Consider the following 21704-nt stretch of genomic DNA (forward strand, 5'->3'; position numbering starts at 1 on the left):
CCCAATCTGCCAATTTGGGCTTCCTGTACTGATGCTCACAAAATTCAGGTTTGTTTTTGTAACAGTTGAAAAGAACTACAAATTGGGCTGTTTGAATCCATCAGCATCTTGGCCTGGCAGGACTCAGGAAGCTTGCCCCAGTAGAAAGCACCTCACAATCTAAACTGCTAAAGCACTAAAAGGAAATGAGAGGAAGAAATACACCATTTGGCAGTCACCAGAATTGCTCTAGGAACTGACTGAATTAATTGAATTACATTCAAGTTGCAACAGGAGTTCATCTCTCAAGTCTTAAGAGAATCCATGTGAAAATTTTATATTTAATCTTTCACAATATCGAATATTTCAAGATGAATGTGCTTTGATCAGATTCTCTGCTCACATTCTGACTGAAACAAGGGAAGCATGTGCAGTGGCCTGGCCTACAGTTCAAGTGCATTTTTCAAAAATTGTTTTGATTTACCAGATAAGCCACTTAAGAGCCAGCCTATAAAAAACAACCAGAAAAGTACTTTCAAGAAAACAAGATTATTACTGGAAGTATCTTCAGTTAAATAAAGTTTATCCTCTGGACACATTTACATAACAACTACTAGCACTGTCCTAACATATGTGGTAACACAGACAAGCACAGTTGCTCAGAACATCAACCAGAATAGCTGACATAATCAGGTTTGATTTTAAGGCCCATTCAGCTGAGCATTTTGTTTGCTTCTTCCTCTGTGGGGAAGATCAGTCATTCAAAAGAATATTGATTGGGACTTACCACTAAAATTCTCAATCATTGTCTAATTTTATTTTTTTAAGATTAGTTAAATGTTCAAGGTTTTGTAATCATCAAGCAATACAGCAAATAGCACAGTTATGTCTAGAAATACACAAAAGCTGTAAATTAAACAATGGTCCAGCAGTGCAACTGATATGAAAATGGTGCTACTGACTTTTTGAAAGCTGCATATTTAGTTTTCCCTCAGTTTTATTATAAAACTATATATTACTAGTTTAAAACTGCTCCTGTATCTCAGTGATTTAGGCATTAATGCATACAACACCAGGATAAAAAGCAACTTCCATTTCTTTAATTTCACACTTCCATCTCAAAAGTGATGCATGACAGTTAACCACGCTTCCAGTACAACAATGCCTGGAAATGGCTGATAACATACTGAGAAGGATCAAAATTGGCATGCTTGGGAAACAGCACAGGGAAGATGCAGATGTTTGAAAGCAAAAGCCACATTCTTACCTCAGCTACAGCAATTTTTCTCAGTGCGAGAAGACAGCGGGCTATCTGACAAATTTTTGCAGAGAGATGCGAAATCAAGATCTGGTCTCCAATAGCTGTAAATTCAGCTTCCCATAAGATTAAAAAAGAAACAATAATGAAGAATATGCCACTAATTCTAAGATCTCATCTGATCGGTCATCTTTGCTGGCTCTGGCAAAGCTGTAGTATCCATAGGGATGCCAATATATTAACAAATTTAGGAAATACAAAAAGTAAAAAAACAAAACAACACAACACTTAAGGCTGAATGTAATAATTCTGTACATCAGTAGATAAATATGGTGGAATTTTTCTTCCTCAAGTCTTCTCTTCCGAGACTGCACAACTACATGAACTATATATGTGCACAGAGGTTCTTCATGCAACAGAGTTGTTTATCTAACTATAGTCCTTCTTTTGCAGGGACAGTAAAAAACTTGAGGAAAACACAGAACATAGTCTATGATACACAAACCCGTTGATACATGGGACATCTGAAATGTGCACCCTGTCAAATATTTGGCTAGTTGAGTTATATGACTTTTCTCCTAAAGTTCAGGCATCTGGGTAAACACAACCATTTCCCACGTCTACTGGTGTCCAAATTCTTCATCAGTAATCCCAATAATGTAAATTTGGGATCAGAAGTATTTATCTTGTCAAATCATGGACACCAGTAACCAGGTTTCAATGCTGTTCTTGCCTGCCAACACAGTCAAATAGTGGGTTCTGGTAGCCAACACCAAGAATTAATTTTTTTAGAATAGATTTTTTTTCCTGTATTCAGAGCAACACTAAATGGTCTTCCATCACTCCGCTTTGAAGTGAACAAAAACAACACAAGTCTATGTGGAGCTTGCATTTGAGGGAGCAGATGATGCACCTGCTGCTCTCCACCACACTTGAGAGCTGGTTTTGACACTTCTTGGAGCAGCAAGCTGATGCCAGTTGTCAGGTAAAACAGGACTACTGAATGTTCCTGCTTCAAGGAGGCAAGACATGAGTTCTCATCAGGCAGGGAATCACGACTGATGACTCCTCATCTCAAAAACAAAAATCGAAACAGACTTTGTTTATTATTAACATAGCTGTTGATCTACCCTTTAAAAAGCTACACTTGCTGCATCCTCTGTTGTGGATGAAACGGACAAAAAAAGCTTAACACATTCAATCTGCCTAAACCAAGGGAAAATATTAACCTCACCTGCAATCTGCAACATTTCATTCAGGCTTAGAATACAGGGGACAAGATCCCCATCTTTCCTGATTCCTTCTTTCCAACTGTTCTGGTCATCAACATAAAATTTTCACACCAGTTTTACAACCCCACAGTAGAAGGGAAAGAAGTCTTTAATGAGCATTTTACTACAAGTAATACACATCTAGGCGCAAGACTGTTTTTACTTTTGGCTGAATATAATCCTCAGTGGAGACATTTAACAACAATAAAGAGCTACATTGTATATCCAGTTAGGTTTGTACAGGTTTTCTGTCTACAGTAGGTACACAGAACTGAAACAAAAAGCCCCATACTAACCATCATTCAGTACTTGCATGTTAGAAGGATTTCTCCAAATGCATACTGATTTCTATATGCATATTTATGTTCTTATAAATTTGATATTCAAATTGCATAAAATTATTATTTTAATTATACATTAAATGGGCTTTGAGTGAAATATATAGTAATTAACATAATTAAAAATGCAATAGAAATATCACCTTTCATAGTTATTCCCTGGCTTCCACTGGATCTTAAGTATTATATTTTTAAAAAGCCAGAGGCTCAGCTATCATAATCTACGTTACCATGGTAAGTGTTCTAACATACATAATACCATCTTCCTACAAACAGGGACCAAAAATACATATTTTTGTCATCTCTAAATGAGAAGATTTAATTTTTTATTCCTGTATCAAAGTGTGCATCTGAAAACACATCTATCTTTGCAATTGCATTTAGGTCAGGATTATTTTCTGACAACTGCAGTCATCATGACAACTACAGATACTGAAGTTAATAGTTTAAAGACAAAGATTCAAAAATCCACCCATTATAGTAAGAAGTTTTTATTGTCTTTGATTTTGCAATACTGAACTACTTCTCCTGCTCTAATCCTTTCAACTTTCGACAACAGGAAAAAGATCCCTTCAGATCCCTTCCACATAAGCGTGTCATTGTGAGCTACTATAGCAAATTCACTAGAAAAATACATCTAAAGGGCTCACTACAATTTCTTCATTAAGTGTGAAGTCTTCAGTACCTATGCTTCCTATTGGATCTTTAGAAATACATTTAACCAAAGCAAAAAAATAGACATCAAGTGAACCTTCATTTATCTGTTAACAAAAAGCATTGATATGCCCTTTTTTACAGTAGTGTGTATCCTACAGCTGAGCCACTGTTTAATAATAAATAGCCAGCTTCAGAACATTTATTATTATAAAATTATTTCTCTTGGGAATTGTTCAAAGACATCACATATCCTGCAATAATGAACCAATCCACGCACTTTTCCACCTGCAAAATAATTCCTCAGGTTGTATGCGCAAGTCTTAGAACTTCTATTTGAAATCCAGCAGTATTAAAGTTAAAATAAAATGAGTATTGATATACTACTACCTCTCTAACCTCTTACTTAGATTCAGTTTACATCGAGATGCATTTTACAACATAAACTCGAGCCACTTACTCTCAATAATCGTTGACAATGTATTCCACAAGTAAAACCAAACTAAAAAAGGATTAATAATGCATTTTTTATGCAGTCCTGAAATTCACTGTCCTTAAGTGAATGTTGACTTTGTCACTTCTGCAGAAGCAACACAAACCAATAATGAATTTTAAGCTGTAGCTGAAACCAAGGTGACCAAGTTCCTCAGCTCCTTGTTAAATAGCAGCGGGGCTGGATAGATAATTGGGTTTGTTTGTCATAGCAATAGTATTGTAGAAACCTAGAGAGCTGACTTAGAGCTTGTTTTTACAGTACCTCACATTTCTGGTATTTCAAATGGATGGATCATTAGTGTCAGAGTAATCAGGACATTCTATCATTAAGCTCAAAAAAACCCCATGATACTGTTGCTCAGCAATTTTCTATGACTGAAATGAATCTTTACGCTAACTACAAAACCTCGAAGAAGAAGAAAAAAAAGACAACAACACACAAAAAACCCCACACAGATGCAATACACCCATACTTTCAGCAGAAACTGTTACGGGAAAGAGATGTCTGAGCTGTACTACTGCTGGAATTTGGTGATGCATCAGTTACACTCAATGTCACAAGCTACCGCAGGCACTAGTCAAATCAAAGCTCAGTGGGACAACAGAAGGAGCAGAGGCTGGTCATCTCCTCAACCTCCAAATGCCTCAAAGGAGAGATTATCCAACAGATTTAAATAATTCTATATTAGCAAAACTTAAAAAGGCAAATCAACTACCTTTCATATCTGTGGAAGCTAACGTCAGGTAAAGGTCCCTGCTTATACTCACCCCTCCAAAACAGGCAGAGTAACAAGCAGGCTGACAGGTGCAGAGAATACCAAACTATGTTTAGTTGCAGTGAAGGTTGTGTCAGGTCACATTACATATAACCAGAGCTTTCTACTCCCCCACCATCACACTTGTAGATGCAAAGGTTTGCACCTCACCTCTGTATCATATTACCAGTAGCCTTTCTGGCAGCCTGGTTATTTCTTAAAATTACAATTATAGACAAAAGAGACCCCAGTTTAATCAAGTGCAGCCAATAATGTAAAACCTTGACAGGGGCTTCTTATGCTTTTGTATCCACTGGTACATCTGGCTGTCACCTGAAAAGAAGACTAGAAAGCTGCAGAGCCAAGTCCAGCCAATGAGGGGGCCTTAGCTGTGGAGCCACAAACAACTTTTGGGGGAATATGGCACTACGCAACACCTCAGGCTGTCCGGTGGGATGTGTCCACTCAGACCTTGTTGGATGCATGTTCTACCATACACAGACAACCCAAAGTGTCCAGAGATCTTGTCAGAAACACACAGTAAAAGCCAGAGTCCCCATAAAGGGCTGCCCAGCATCCCAAGTTGCAGTGCTCTTACAGAGTCCACAGGAAGATGCTAAGACCAAGGTCAAACAGCCTGAGAAGTTAAGAACTTTAACATTAACAGAGCTGCAATAGTGTAGTTCAGACACAGATGTCAAGACCAGGAGCAAATAAATTACCTGCCAGGAGTAGTATTAGTCTGGGTGATAAGAGGTTATCACCCATAAGCCAATGCTAAATAATTTAATCTTATAAAAACAGAGTAGCAATTGATTTTCTACAGTCCCTGCCCATCAGCTTACCAAATCTTAAGAACACACCCAAAACATGCCAGACAAAATGCTTTTATATAGATTTCATACACATTTGGTTTACTAAATATAAATTCTCCTCTTAGAGTTGAGCAAACTGAAGGGGAACCAGCAGTCACTGGAGCCAACAGGAGTTTTGCAGAGGTACTTTTACTTCCAGGTGTTTACATGCGACTCTTCTTGCTCAGTACTTGCTCTGACTTACTCAACCATCATTATGAGACCCGTAAGACCGCCCCCTTTTTGCCTTTTAGTGCCACAGAAACGTAAGATCCTCTGTTGTTCTTGACCCCTTTTTTTACATGTAAATAATTTTCTCCAATTGCATCCTTAGAACTTCATAATTGCTCTAAAAGAATTACTAGAAATCAAATCTGTTGCTTTGTTTTTTGTTTCAGCAGTTGATCCATTGTGATGAATATTATAAAGCAAAGACTTGTTGAAGATAAATTTTCCCCTTTAATACAAGATTACACATATAACAGCTTACTATTGCTATAACAGAAATGAGTGCTCAAATAGCAGGAATGTGAGCTCTTGCTCTAAAGACCTTCCTAAAATCATTTGGCTGTTTGCAAACAGCGACATAAGAAAATTTGATCTAGTATCAAAAATGGGGCATTCTGCTACGTTCAGCCTTGGGATTGCACATCACTCATGGAAGGTTTTGACCCAGCAAGGAGAGAACCATTACTTACCCATTACTTCCAGCATATTATGGTCCTCAGGAACAGCACTTTCTTGCTCTCAGTAAAGCCTGAATAATGTTGTGCTGACATACTTGCTTTTCAGGGGATGGAGTGGATGTGTAAAAATAGGATTGCAATGGCATATTTGGCATCAATTATTGTCATGCATACTCCTAATACCTGATGAAGGACAAAGTCAGAAAAATTCAGACCAGGAGAAAGGAGGGGTGCCAGCCCTATTTTCTGGGTTTTTTTTTTAGGTTTGCTCTGACATCATCCATATCATAGAGTCCCAAAATTGCTTGGAACATCTACCTCATCAAGTACCAGTCAGCCAGGAGACAGCAGAGAATGCGTACAAAGACAACAATGAACCCAGCAATGATTCAAGGTAGGGCATTTCCAGTACAAATCTCCAGCTGCTACAGACATAATTCTCAGAAATGCTCTCATTAAAGGTCAGGTTCAGATACAAGAAACTATTTGTAGGAAGTCCAAGACTAAATTATTAGTGACAGGATCTGGATCTAAAGTTCTCAAAGCTTACAGCGTTACAAGAGATGTAAATGCAGCATGTGACGCCCCGTCTGCTATCTCAGGCGAACCAGCCGCCTTTGGCTTCTGTGCACTGACCAGCTGCTGCTCTCGGCAAGAGCTAAAATACCGCCTTGAATCGAGGCCAGGATACCAGCATCCAGCCTGAGCAAGTTCAAGTTCCCAGAAAGCTCTTGCAGAGTCACGAGAGCTCTACTCACGACAAAGTCCTGCCCATTTCCCTGCCAGCTCCTGCGCCGCCCACACGTCCGTGCACAGAGCACATCAGAGGGGACCGCGGCCCCCGCCATCCGCCGCTGGAACCAAACGCGCATTCCTCAGAGCAGCGGCGGCTGAGGGTCACGGATGACCACGTATTGGCAGCCATTCCACACCAGGAGGAGGAGGGAAAGCTGGATTTTAGAAAGATAAAAATAATAAACAAAAACGTCTTGGAGGATTCACATAGCTGTAAGCACACTGAAACAGCGTACAAAGTACGTTTCGAAGAGCTCTGGTCACATAATCTAACAGTCAGTTACTAGCTTAGATCAGATACAGAACACCTTAGTTCAGAATTAACTGCAAAGTTATCTTAAAACACCTAGATTATCTTAATTAATAAAGCAACATATAAATAAAGCTCAAATTAAAAAAGGGATGCATTTCATAAGGCTTCTTACCAGTTTTCAGCAAGGACAAGTTTAATTCTAAATAGAGTATATAACTTGTGGAAACTTGCCTTGGTTATCAATGGTCAAAACACCACTGAAGGAGAACTCCTGAAAGTGGAGGTCAGCAGCTTCATCCCCTGTAGCTGCCATTTCGTACACACCAGTAGAAGACAAGGCAAACACTTTTCCAAAATGCTTTGCAGGGGGGTGTGAGGTGGTGAGGAGTGAATCCTTGTTGCATAAACAAAGATTCCTTTAATATAGGAAGTCTCGACTGCCTCTTTACATACTGCACTCTTAATACTTCACAGGAACAACCTAGTTCTGCAGATAAATCAAAACACTTTAGGACCAGACAGAAACAAACCACCACAACCCAAAAACTGCTCAGAGACAAAAAATAATTGTGCTTTGAGTACCGTGCAGTCCCACAGCTCAACACAGTCCAGTTTTCTTCATGTTGAGAATCTCAGATGTCATATACAACTTGCCCACAGCTTTAGCTTGACTAAATCTAAAAATGCAGAGCAGTTGTACATAATTGTTACCAGCAGTTATGGCACAGAATGAGGGAAAAGAGATACAAATATTATTCTAGAATATTATTAAACAACTGTCAAAAAGTACATATTTAGATAGTATTCCCCAAAGCGACTCCTGCAAACCCTTCAGCTCTCTGAGGTGTAATTTTGTGTTCTGAGGCGGGGGGAGATTGAAGCACGACTCTAACATTACTGCCATAATCTCATTAGCAAAGCTACCATGCTACTGCTACTGGCTGCCCATTGAGGGTTTAGCAACCACAAGCCTAGTTTGCATGTTCAGCCAATTATCAGAAAAATGTCAGGATGTCAAGGACCCTGCGTTACTTAATTATAGTACATTAAAATTATTATCAGAAAATAAATAATTTTTGCTAAATTGAAAGAAAAGTTCCACCTCGATGCAGTTCAGAAAATCCACAGCACTGTTCTTTTAATCCGTTTTCTGGACAGTATTACTCCTGACACTTCTAGTTAGTAAGGCCTGGCTTTCAGCTCTAAAGCTTTCTGACAGAAACTTTGTCAGATAATTTCAGCCAGATGCCCGTTTGCATTGTTCTAAAAATCTCTGTGCATCAACAGTGCATTCTGAATATAGCTTTTTTTCCCCACCCAAGTTCATAAGCCTCCACAGGGTAAAAAAAGAGCAATTTCTAACTCCCTACTTAAATATTTTCATTTTTTGAAGAATGTGAATGAAGAGTGCAGAATATGGTTACATCCTGAAGTCTACATTCTGCTAAATACAACAGTTCCCAGCTTAATCACGATCCCAGGAAGGACAATCTGGCACTTAAGGAAAAAAGAGAAAGAAAGGCCAGCAGACATGAAAAGAGAACATATTGTGTTTAGTTGGCTATTCCCCCCACTCCATTAGTCAGTCCTTTATTGACAGTTAACTAGGAGACTTCTACAGCCCATTTACCAGTTACTGTTTATAAACATAGAAGAGGTTTCTCCCAACCCAAACACACACCAGCAGAAGGAGAGGATGCCCAGCTAAGTTCTCTGATCACCAGCAGAGCATAGGGCATATTCGCAGTGACTGTAGTTTGAGACAGACACCCAAGGATAAGCTCAGATGTTAAAATTCCTTTTCTGTTGCTATAACATCAGCCTTTTCACTCAACATACCATCCAGTGATATCACATGCACACTTTATAAAGATCTAACCTTGGGAAGCAAGAAAGCTACAAATATTAAGAGTGACAAGTTGTGTTTCCAGAAAACATACATTATGATCAGTATTTAGCCCAAAGAAAGGTCACAAAGTTTGTTTTGAGGGTGTGTTTTTTGTTTGTTTGTTTGTTTTTGGGGGGGGACACGGGTGGAAGGGCCAGGTTTTTCATTTTGGTGAGTTTGGAAGGTTTTGTTTGTTTGAGTTTTTTTGTTTTTGTTATTTGTGGGTGTCCTGGTTTTGTTAAATCAAGTTTCTCTTTTAGTGAATTTGCCTGTCAGCTAAAGCCTTCATATTAACTGCATTTTCCTGGAGAACCAGACACATGCTTTGGTAAACCTAGCAATGGAATGCAAACTTATTGATAAACATGGATGGACATCTCGTGAGAGGGGCAACGAGAAACTGGTGGCCAAGAAACTGACCAACTGTGTATAACATTCCATTCACGTGAATTCTTCATATAAAGGTGGGAGGTCACGAGAATCTCATCCCTTTTGCCTTTGCTTTTTCTCTTTTGCTTATGGCCGACATTAGGAGAGGACCTTGCTAGTCGTCCCTGTGAACTGAGGCCTAGTGACAGACTGAATCCAGCTCCGGCTGGCTGCAGAGTCCAGTCCAGGACTTTGGTTGCCAGCTCTGCAGTTGCTGAGACTTTCAATATTGGTTTTGTATATTTTGTATTATTTTCTCTATTCTTATTAGTAGCATTAGTAAAACATTGTTAATTTTTTCAACTCTCTTCTCTCTGTCCTTCTTTCCCTCCCAATTGCCTGTCCTGAGTGGGAAGAGGGGAGGGGGAGGGGCAAAAAGGGGGGAGTGGGGGCAAGAGGAGGTTAACAATACATCTGCCAGGGTTTTATTGTCACCCCACAATCTTAACCCTCGACAGTGGGGTTTTTTTTACTTACTGTTAAGAAGCACTATTTCTTCAGCACTTAACAGCCGAGTTAGGTTAGAGACGAGGCATGCAGTAGCTATTTTTTCCAAAGCAAGCTGTGGTATTTGTTCCCACTCTTGTCCGAGCACACCCCAACCAGAGCACACAGCCACACAAAATGGCGGACAGCACCACAACCCAGAAGGTTCCGTGCCCCCCACCCACCCAGCCCCTGAGACAAGAAGCATCCCCAAGGGCTCCTCAAAATCACACACACACACACACAAATTAACATCTACAGCCAAATGCAGACTTGGGTAACCCCATCACACATAAATCTTGAAAGGGAGGGAATCGCCAGAAACAAGCAAGGAAAACCCCACACACACCATACACACAAACAAAGCAAGACCCTCTCAAACACTCCACTCTTCATAAGATACATATATAAAATGTATATGTATATAGATATATATATATCCATTTATATACATATGAATTAGAAAGAACGCAGAAAAACTCAATAGCAACCACATAGCATCAGAAAAAACATAGTAGTTCTAATACTGACACAGAAATCAGCATCAAATTCAAATCCTTAACTCCATCACTTTTTCTTAAACATTTATATTAAAAGGAAAATAAAGCTCTACCTCTGTGATCACCCATGAGCAGCCAGCCTGGAACAGCTTCTCCCCTGCACATAGGAAGGCAGCAGCTCTGCTAATACAACACTTTCTGCTGCTTCTAGCACCTTCTGTGCAACGGCCGTGTGAGGTGACCAGGTGCACCAGTTACAGGGCCCGAGTGTGACGAGCTGCTTCACAATTAGCAGCAGCTGGGTGTAATTACCACGGCCCTTAAGCAGGCTCCTGGGCTGGGAGCAGGCTACCACACAGCAAACCCCTCAGCTCTGCCAGCAGCTGTGAGGGGTAAGAGGTCAGGCCAACAAAAAAGTAACAAGAATATTTTCTCTGGGACTCTAAGCAGGATGATGTCCCTCACAGTTTGTGGTCCCCTTGTGTGGCTGAGCTAGCCTCTCCTCATGTCCCTAAAGAACCAAGCCAACTGTAAACACATGTATGCATGTAAGAATAATATATATTATCAATATATTGACTTTAGTGGAGCACAGTGAGACTTAACTGTCCCTGAGGGCTGGCTGCCATCAGCCAGGGCTCCCCAAGCCCTCCAGGGATGCTGTCCCCCCAAAACCCCCTCAGCCTGTGTTCCAGCAGCAGCCTGGTTGGGTTTCAGTGGTTTTGCTCCTCAGCACAAAACTGTAGCGCAGCTCAGCAGCAAATGGTCTCCTGCTCTAGTCTGCTGGGTTTATTTTTGGGGGTCTTCCAGGCTGCCCAGGGAATCACAGAATTGACTGGGTTGGAAAAGACCTCAGAGATCATCAAGTCCAACCCTTGGTGAAACTCCAGTCCATTGACTAGATTGTGGCACTAAGTGCCATGTCCAATCTCAGTTTAAAAACCTCCAGGGATGGTGAGTCCACCACCTCCCTGGGCAGCCGTTCCAATGCCTGACGACTCTCTCTGTAAAGGTCTCCCCAAGGAAGCTCTGTCCCTTTGAAACATACAAACTCATCAACTTCTGGTTTTACTTAGTCAGGGAGTAAGTCATAATATTTGCACACCACCTTGTCAGTTCCTTTCCACCTGGTTTAGATACCCTGAAATTACACATACACCAGGGCACCTGACAATATTTACTAAATTAACTCAGTCTGGGAAGATGTTTAATGCCTATTGCCTGGGACTCAGTTTACTTTTTTCCTTTCTTTTTTGCTTTTCCCCACTCTTTTCTATAACTAAAAATGCTAGCTCAGACTAAAGTAGTTTTCATAACAAATTTTTGCACGCATTTTCTGCATGAATCAGGACAATTCACCACAGTTCCCTCATTTTAGAATCTCATACGTGATTGAAAGGATCTACTAATTTGCAGGATTTCAGACTGCTCCTTTGGCTAAATGTAACCTATCCACAGTCATGCAGTCTTGTAGGCTTTACATGTTGGTTACTGTGTGTCATGGAAATGGGACCAAATATAAAGGATTGGCTGTAATTTTGCATTTACCAGATTTTTCTTACGGAGCATTTTTGCTGTTTTTTTCGAAAGCTCCTGTATCTCCATGGCTTGCCTCAGGATTGTTTAGAGTATTCAGGTGACTGAAACACAAATACACTTTAAAAGATTTCACCTTCCTTATATACACACACTTCTCCTCCAGGGATTAGATAATTTCCATGCAGTCCAACCATATGCCAAGGCCCAGCCCCCAGGTGATAGGATAACTTTGCTGCGGTAAAGACCTGAAGCCAGAGCTTTACCTTTAATCTCTGCTTATGAATTCCCTTCACATTGGCTGGGAAGCAAGCTTTCAAAAATTACCATTTCCCTTTTCTTGATTGTGAGCCTAACAAAGCCGGCAGCGTAGCAGAAGTATGTTTGTTACCCTACAGTGTGTTATCATATATTGTGATTCAGTTTCTAATTATATGATCACTTAAGCCTTTTTTTCCAGAGCCCAATTCAGTGTAAAGGGCAGGCACTAAGGGGACAGAACTAACACTGCACGGTCCGTAATTCTATTAGTTTGTAACTACTAAGTGCTTGACTTTGCAGCCTAAATAACACTGCAGCATAGTAATTTTTATATGTAATATAGATACATGTAGTCATTTATGCACTAACTGTAATTACTTTTTTCCTATGTTACCCTACATCTATTATGCAACAGGTTCATTATGCGTTATGTTTCATCATTTAAAATCAGTGAGAAGACATATTCCTTTTTTTCCTTTGATATGGCACACAGGGTTCACTGAAATAGAAATGTGTGTTTTGACAGATGTTCTCTTTACTCAGCGCTGTGACGCCTAAGCAAGTATTTCACTATGCTGATTTTCAAGTCATTCTAGTTTGGAACAAATGACTTCTAATCCTTCATAGTAGCAGAAAGTAAGATTAAAAATAAGCTTGAATCAAATTAAAGTTCAAAGAATCCTTGAAAATGGGGAATTCAACCTAATCTAATTTTTGAAATTATGGAACTAGAATCCATGCCAGCCAAGTGGTGAAGGCAAACAACATAGTGTCCAAAACAAAGCTACTGCAAGGGTGGGCTGGGAGGGACATCAGTCCAAACCACCCAGGGAAGAGAAGCCTCAAATATCCTCAAATCCCACCGTTAGTAGGGAACAAAGAATGTCCTGCGGTAGGAAAAGCCTGGGACTGTGGCACAAAGAGCACTGGGCTAGAAAAGGCAGCACCAAGGCACTCCAAGTAGTATATGAACAGTCAGTAGAATGAATGGTCCAGAGGTCATCTCTAACATTGCAGTGGTATGTGGGTTTTCAGAAGCATTAGTTTTCTCCTCTTTTACAAGAGAAAAATATAAAAAGGGACAAAATCCAGTAGAGTTGTGGGGGGAAAATCCTTGAGAAAAGGAAACAAAAACAATAAAACTAGTTCCTGTAGTCCAACACACCAAAGTGTTCCCAATAATAGATTCTTGTCAAACCCCTAGGTGGAGACCTGATACCAATTAGAGCATATCTGTTGAGTTTATGTAATCTGACAGGCTAAAAAAACTGTATAACTTGAGCACAGAGATGATTTGCTATTGCATCCAAGAGTCACATTTGGCACTATACACAAGGCCAGACAGACTCCCTGTTTCCAGTGATCTCAACTGCTGGTGGTGACTTTGGCTCTTCCAGTAATGAGGTACTGGGTAAAATCTGAATGTCCCACATTCTTCTCTCTTAAGTACTCAAGTGAATGTCTTGCTTTCATGGTTTTGCAATGCAGGACAATTTTGCTACAGAAACACCCCTGGAGAAATAGAATGATGGGAGCTCTGTTCTGCATCTTCCCATGTCCACACAAGCAGTCTTTTTCTGAACACCATGGTGGGTCCTCTGTCTCCAGTTTTGGTTCTCACTCCAAGCCATGAGTTTGGCACCCGAGAATCCTGTATGTCCTCCTGGACATATTTGGAAATCCAACCACATTTGGAAAAAAAGAGAGGTTATATAGGAAGAAAGAGGCCTTCTAGTTCTAGGCATCATTTTACAGACAGGTCTTTTACCATAAGAGAATTATATGGAATTAAAGGATTTCGGGGGGATCAATAATGGTGTGACATCAGGAAAATGACTAGGTGTCCGCTGTACATTGCTTGATGATAAGCAACTTCAACCGAGATCAGTTAAATCACAGTGAGACACTCCTGCACACCTGCTTTTCACATCAGGCAATGGATTAAGATCATCGATTTATTCATGCGTGCTCAGAGGCGCAGGACAGCAGTGTCTAAGTGCCATCGCAGATGACGCTGAGTGGGACACAACGGGACAACTGGTTTTCAAACAAGGTCCCCAGTCTGAGTGATAGGGGAATCCCCATCTCAGCCTCTTACTCCAGACAAGGCAGAAAGGGTGTTTACAGCTGCATGTATCACAATCCAGGCAAGATGTACAACATATGTTTAGGCATCTGTCTCTTTATTTCATGAAGAATGTTGAAAGGTTTGTCCTGATGCGGTGCAGCAGAACTCTGGAGCACCTAACACCTTCACAAAACTGAAAACCTATTTCTGGCCTAGCTCAACCGTTGACTCTGTTTCTATGGCTGACATGTCATTTCTAAGCTGTCTATACGCTGAACTGCTTGCACAGTATAATACATTTAGATACCTCTACGTCAGTTTAATTTTCACTTTTCCCTTTAGAATGCAGTGAAGTCACTAGATACAATTCAGCCCTTCAAAGCACCTACAATAATGAAAGAATATTCCGTCTCTTCTGGTAAAAGTGTTCTTTAAATTCTTCACTAAGTCATAAAAACTGTATTGTTTAATACAGTATTTGCAAACTTTAGCATTGCTGATCTGTTTGTCTTCAACACTCAGCTCAAATCCAAAGTACTAAACCACCCTAATTTTATGTTGCCCTGTAAACAGTATAATTACTGTTGTACATATTTCCTGTTAATGAGTTAGGCAGCTTGCAATTTCAGTGGACTAAAAATATTTCCTAGGGAACAGTTAGTTAGAAGGGTTTATTTTTGCTTTGTTTTACTCCTAGAAACACGCTCTCATAAAATCACAGCTCCAAAGTAAATAGGATTCCTCACTGAAATATTTTTGTCATTTTAAGGACCAGAACTGAACCGTATTGTGATCTTGATTATCCTTTAGTACCTGTAGTCATTTCTTCCTTAGTCTGAACAATTTCTAATCCATTGGTTAGGTCACAGATCCATGTCACAACATCAACACAGCATCCCAGTATTTCCCTTCGATATTATTTTTGTTGCTTTGTTTCTTCTACAGATCCAGGGTTGTGATACAAGACACTTAGTATTTGGGTTGCAAATTTTATTAGTATGGTTATATATTTAATGTGAGGATAAACTGTTAAACTTTCTTTTAACAAGAGAAGTAAAGCCTTGATAACTAGAAGGAAAAACAGTGAAAATAACCCATATGACTACTAATGAAAGAAACAACATCCATCCTATTCCAAACACTGTGGTCTCCAATGGTGTAATTTAGGAAATTTACGAAAGCTTTGCTTTTTGTTTGATACATTCTTAGGCTTTATGTAACAAATTTAACTGGTATCTGAGTGCAGTACTTGATTCAGCAAGAGATACTTTAGGCACAGCCTAAATGGTACAACTCAAGTGTTTAAGGTAAAATACAGTTCTTACTAAAACAGGTTCACAGGTAACAGATGCAAATCATAGCTTCAGTTCCACAAGGACCCCCCAATATATATTTAATATTAAGGACAGATCTCTTAAATTAACTGAAAGACATAGTAAAAACTCCACAAATATAACTTTGGTTCAAACAGCTTCTTCAGTGACTTTTGCTACCAAGCCAAAAGACAGGAGTAGCTTCAAGGACCTCTGAGAGGCCTCAGTGTAGCGGGAATTCAGCATGTTGCTGATTTCACTTTTCATTAAGAGCTATTGCAATGAGTGTGTTGTGACAACAAAACAGTACAATGGTTTCAAGCAGATGTGTTCGCTTCCCTTTTGTTTTCTACCCTCAAGGATACTCTCCTTCCCTCCCAAGGAAGCAAGAGATGTTTGGTGAAGTGGGAGGCTGGTAGTGATTTATAGGAAGATGGCTTGACTTTGGCCATTGTTGTGTTCTTCACTTTGATCTCGAGTGGCTCTGTGCATTTATTCACGCACTTTTAAATTCCTGTGAAGGTCACCCAATAAGCTGTATGGGTGCTTTCTTACTGAAGAGCAGCAAAAATCCAAATAAATACTAGACTACCACAGCCATAGAGCAGAAATATGCCTGCCAAGGGATTTTTTCCTAAATGCAATTAAAAATATTTCTAAATATAGAATGGATAAAATGCACGGGAAGACAGTAAAACAGCTGTAGTAGTCAATTTTCTTCATGAGTGATTTCCACATACTAATTCAGGATATTACATTGTCATTTCATTCTCATGTAAAATGAATAACCCTATGAGAAATCAATTCAGATTGCTGCAAAGCGCTGGACTGGAAAGCAGAAATCATCCCATGTGAACTGTCTGCAGGTGGGTGTAATTCTGGCAGCTACCACAGCCACTGCTGGGCAACATTGTACATCCCAGCAGTAGATGGCAACGAGAAACATAGAGCTCGGCAGCCTGGGTTTGCCACTGGATTTTCAGGATCCTTGCCCAGAGGTGTATTTCAGCGCAGGGCGGGGGCTGCTCAGCTTTGCCCCTGGTTGCAGCAGCTCCAAGGACCTGCTCTGCTAAGCAGGGCTGTGTCAGTCCTGTCTCGTTTTCTCCAGCTTCGGGCATCAATCAGACAAAAACCCAGGGACAACAGTGGTGGCACAGGAAGCCACCTACAGTAGTTTCTCCTCTCAAAAAGGTCCAGCTTTTCTCCAGCAACGAAGTGCACACAAGGCGTGCCTTTGCCCTCCTGGCCACCTGACTTCTGCATCACCTTCTCAATAAAGCAAACTGTCCCCACGGTTGAAACTACTGAGCTGAAAGCAGCTTGTTGGTCTAGCAGGGCTTCCCATCCCTTTGTGTCCACAAGCAGTTGCAACCACTTGTTATTAAGCACTATTAACAGTGGTAACTGCTTGCTATTATAAATAACTGGAAACCTCGTGTTTCCCATGCTGCTGAGGAGCGAACCAAAGGTCTGAAACGAGCAGGATCATCCTGGGAAGGGACTGTCACAGAGGGTCTCATCCGCTGCTTGGAACGATGCCGCCTACCTGGTTCCTGTGAGCACACTGAATATATAACATGCAAACAAAACGCAGATTTCATTAGGATCCCTGATCTGGGGAGTCTTTGTGGCCTGGCCTTTCCTTTACTGTCTACCTGGACTTCCTCTCCTGCTGGTTCTGCCAATTGCACCTAGTAAAGACTGCCAAGGAATCTGAGTGATCCCTAATCATTTTCCTCTCTCCTAAACACAAACTTAGCTACTAAAATCAGGACACTTTTTCCCTCCAGTTTCCAGCAGGGGAGGGAACAGGAAGTGCCAAACTACTTGGGGGTGAGGGGAGGATGTTCTTGTGGTTATTTCCAGCCGGGGTCAGAAGCAAACCCACACAAAGGCCTTTTTGCTTAAGTTATCCAGCCCAGACTTCAAGTGTGTAACAGGGCTGACAAGTTTAGATACGCATCCAAACTTTCAGACGCAAGTCCAAACTGCAAACCCTTCATATTTCCTCGTCAACCACACCACCGGCTTCTCAGTGAAAATGAAAAAAAGAAAAAAAAAAAAAGATGGTATTTATATTTGGATTTATGTTTGAGTACATACATACTATTCTAATCTGATTATTCATCAAGAATCCTCCTTTGCAAAAGCTTTTTATTTATTAATCTTACTGCAGTAACATTACAGCCTTAGCAGGAAAGAGCAAATTGAACACACCAGTGCTGTCCCTCCATTTCTGTTTCTCCCATTTTCAGGAGACACAAAATGCTCGTAGCATGAACACTCCAGGACCCCAGCAGCTCAGCAGTTTTGCCCCTCACCGGTGTGGGCGCTGACCCAGGCAGGCCGGGAATGTCAAACAACCTCTGTGACCAACTTCACCGTTCAAAATGTAAATTAATGCAGCAGCCACCGCAAACCAGAGCTCTCTTCTTGCAAGAGGACAGATGCAAGCAGAGAAGTGTTGCAAGAGCGGGAACAGTCGCTTGAAAATTGCTGCATTACGTTAATTAAGATTTTATTCATGCGTCTCGAAGCGCTCTGCTCCAGCAGTAATGCACCATAAAGCATCCCGGTGCACCACCACTGCTGCAGCCATGTGAAGTTACACACACGCGTGTGTGCGCGTTCCTCTGCGCGTGACTGCACGGGCACACCTGCCCAGGTGCGCTGCCTCAAACAGTGTCGGCGTGGCCGGGGGGGCTTTTGTTATTTAATGGGGATTTGGTTTTAATTGAATGACAAGCAGCGAATGGAAAAGCATCCGTCCATCACTGCCGGTTTGCTTTCGGGTCGCTCAGGTCCCAACACTTCCGTCCCCACTCACCATCCTCACCGCCCAGCGGGGCTGCGGCTCCCCCTCCCCGCTGCCTCGCTCTCCCCGGGCGGCGGGAGGTCAGGGCGGTCGGGGAAGCCGCCGTGCGCCCCCCGCCCCACCAGCCGCACCGGCCCCGTCCCGCAGCCGCGGCCGCTCTCCGCGGGCTCCGCCACGCGCGCCCCTCGCCACGCGCGCCCCCCCACTCGCCGCCGCACCTGCCGCCCGCGCAGGCGCGGCCCCACGCGGGGAGCGGGGGCGCGGACACGCGTGTCGCCGCCGCCGCGGCGCGCACCCACCTGGCGAAGGCGCGGCGGGCCGGCGGGGGGCGAGGGCCCGCCTCCCGGCGCGGGGGGCGCGGGGGAAGCCATCTTCTCGCCCCGCGGCTCCTTCCCGCCGGCGCCCGCCTCTCCTCAGCCCCGCGGCCCGCGGCGCCCCGCGGCCGCCACCATGCCGGGGCTCACGGCCCCGCGCCCGCCCCGGCCCCGCTGGCCGCCGCGGGGGGCGAGCGGAGGTGACCTTCCCGAGCCGGCCGGCGGCGGTGCCGCTGCCTCGGCGGTGCTGCAGCGCGGCCGCACGCCCGGCCCCTGCGCGGGTGGGGGTGCGTGTGTGCGGGAGGGCGCGGAGCCGGCGCGGTGCCCGCGGGCGGCGGCGGGTGCGGGGGGCGCGGAGGCGGAGGCTCCCGATGAGATCACGGACAGCTCCGCGGCTGCCGGCGAGCGGGCGGCGGCGGCGGGAGGACCCGCCTCGTCCTCGCACACACACGCACCGCGCTCACACCCACCCTCCCTTACACACGCCTCGGGCACGCACACACAGCCCCCTCACCCCCACCGGCACACACCCTCGGGCATGCACACGGACACGCGCACCCTTCACACACCCACACCAGCATCCACACGCACACACCCCTCCGTGGGCATGCACACCGCTACCGGCACACAGACATCCATCACACACAGACACCGCACGCAGACATAAGACACCCTCACACAGCCGCTCTTCACACACCCCCCCACGCCATACACCCCAACAAATTTGTGGAGTCTCCTTCTCTGGAAACATTCAAAACCCGCCTAGACGCCTTCCTGTGTAACCTCATCTGGGTGTTCCTGCTCCGGCGGGGGGATTGGACTGGATGATCTTTCGAGGTCCCTTCCAATCCCTGACATTCTGTGATTCTGTGAAAAAGCTCCCACACACACACGCACCCACGCTCTCCCCACAGACCCAGCCCAGGCTGTGCCCCCAGAGGCCACCAGCAAGTGGGTGGCCACAGCCAGGACATCCCGGAGCAGCAGGCTGGTGCCACTGGGACTTTGTTTTAAATTCTGGCAAAAGGCATCTTGTTACGCCTTCCGGTTCAGTTCCAAGGTTCAAAATACAGGAATAAAATTGTGGCTTAGGGTTTTATGCTGGTATTTTCAGGTGTGATTATCATCATCCTCCGCTGTCTGCATGAGCAGAGATACAGGCAGTGTTTTGAATTGCTGAATGCCTTTTGGCCTTCATCTGGGCGGAACATGAAGGAGAAGAATTATTCCTTGCCGCCTACATTCAGATATTTTAAGGCCACAGGGGACCCTATAATCAGAGAGTCTGATCTCCTGCATAAGACAGGAATTTCTGGGAATACCATTTCCCTCAGTGGCTCCTATAGCAAACCCCAAATAGAGGGTGGAGCTACAATATATATGTCAGAAAGACAATTTTAAAGAATCCATTGTATCCCAAGGCAAGTGGTTCCAGCACATAATTATATTCACTCATCTCCAGACCTCAGCTTTTAGCCACTGGAGCTTGCTTCACCCCTGCCCACCCGTGTGGCCAAGGAAACCTTCGCTTGCTTGCGTTTAACCGTGGTGCCATGTCACAAATCTTCACCAAAGTACCTGTATAGTTATATAGTGATCTGCCCACTAGAGTACAGAAAAAAGTTATCCCCTTGTTCAGCTGAGAATAAATTCTCTGCTTTGCTCAAGTTTCTTCCCCAAAATAATTTTGTTCTTGAACACCATGTGTAGGAAAACGGTTAATCAAAAGCATTCCTCTACAAAACTCAGGCTCCTGCCCCAGTTTGGGAAATCTTGTCAGCCCTCTTACTTTCTGGTGCTACCAGGTAAAATTGATTTGGAGGCACAAACTCAAAAATCACCATTATTGTAATCGCATTAGGAAGATGCTAGATTTACTCTTACCATCTAATTCATTTGAAAACGACTTGGTCTTGTTTCTGCCTGGATTTCGCTAACACTTTAGCTTTGTATTCCTACATCCTTTCCCTGGGGACACTTTGGCAGCTGGGTGAGCAGCTGGATCCAGCTGTGGGCTGATGTTTCTTGGAGGGCTGTTGTCCAGCGGCCACACTGCAGGAGCACGCACTGGTGCCAGCCCAGGGCGAGTGGTGGGAGAATAAAACCACCCTTTGACCTGAAACTTGTTTCAGGTTATTATAGCACCTTGCTAGGTATGAAGGTGCTGCACAAGCAATGATGCAGAACACAGACCTTTCTTGCCAGAACCACAAATAAATGACTGCATGTCTCCCAGTCAGCTTGGACAGCTGGCACTCACTCCATGTGGGCTGTCACATGCCTGCAAATATTTCTCCCACAATCAGCAAATGTATTACATTTATTTCACTCATTTGTGATTTTTACCTAGCTCATAGGCTGTGACTCTGTGTGGTAATCTTCAGTTATATGTTACATAGTGCCTAATAATGAAAAGCCGAAAGAGTCTCTGTATTTCAGAGCAGGCAAGAAACTGTTCAGGCCGATCAGAAAGGAGGACTGCAGCCTTTTACTGAACAAAAGAAAGGCACTTAAGACACCAGCTTTTTGATGGGGAAAGCTGTTATTTCCAATTTGTGGAACACTGCAGGTGCATGTTGCATTTTTACAGACCTACACAAAAGTAAGTTCAGACTTGAAGGAGCCTAAAACTTAAGCCAAACATAACTGCAAGAGGAAGAGGAGCTGCTGTCCAACATTGACCAAAGCTTGAGCATTACCTCAGAACAGAGATTTTAAGGGAGATTTGTCAGAATTTTGGGATATTCAGTGGAAAA

At 43.1% G+C, this 21704-nt stretch overlaps 1 protein-coding gene across 1 annotated transcript in view; it reads right to left on the bottom strand.

The window, feature by feature from the left end:
• ANK2 (ankyrin 2) overlaps nucleotides 1-19302 on the bottom strand; it is a 365851-nt gene extending 346549 nt beyond the window's left edge. Inside the window, exon 1 of the mRNA XM_065062198.1 lies at nucleotides 18934-19302. Within this exon, the coding sequence (XP_064918270.1) occupies nucleotides 18934-19005 (72 nt within the window). The 5' untranslated portion in view covers nucleotides 19006-19302. The remainder of the gene's footprint in view (nucleotides 1-18933) is intronic.
• Nucleotides 19303-21704: the final 2402 nt, after the last annotated feature.

The sequence above is a fragment of the Columba livia genome, chromosome 4 (genome assembly GCF_036013475.1).
Source record: "Columba livia isolate bColLiv1 breed racing homer chromosome 4, bColLiv1.pat.W.v2, whole genome shotgun sequence".
NCBI lineage: Eukaryota > Metazoa > Chordata > Aves > Columbiformes > Columbidae > Columba > Columba livia.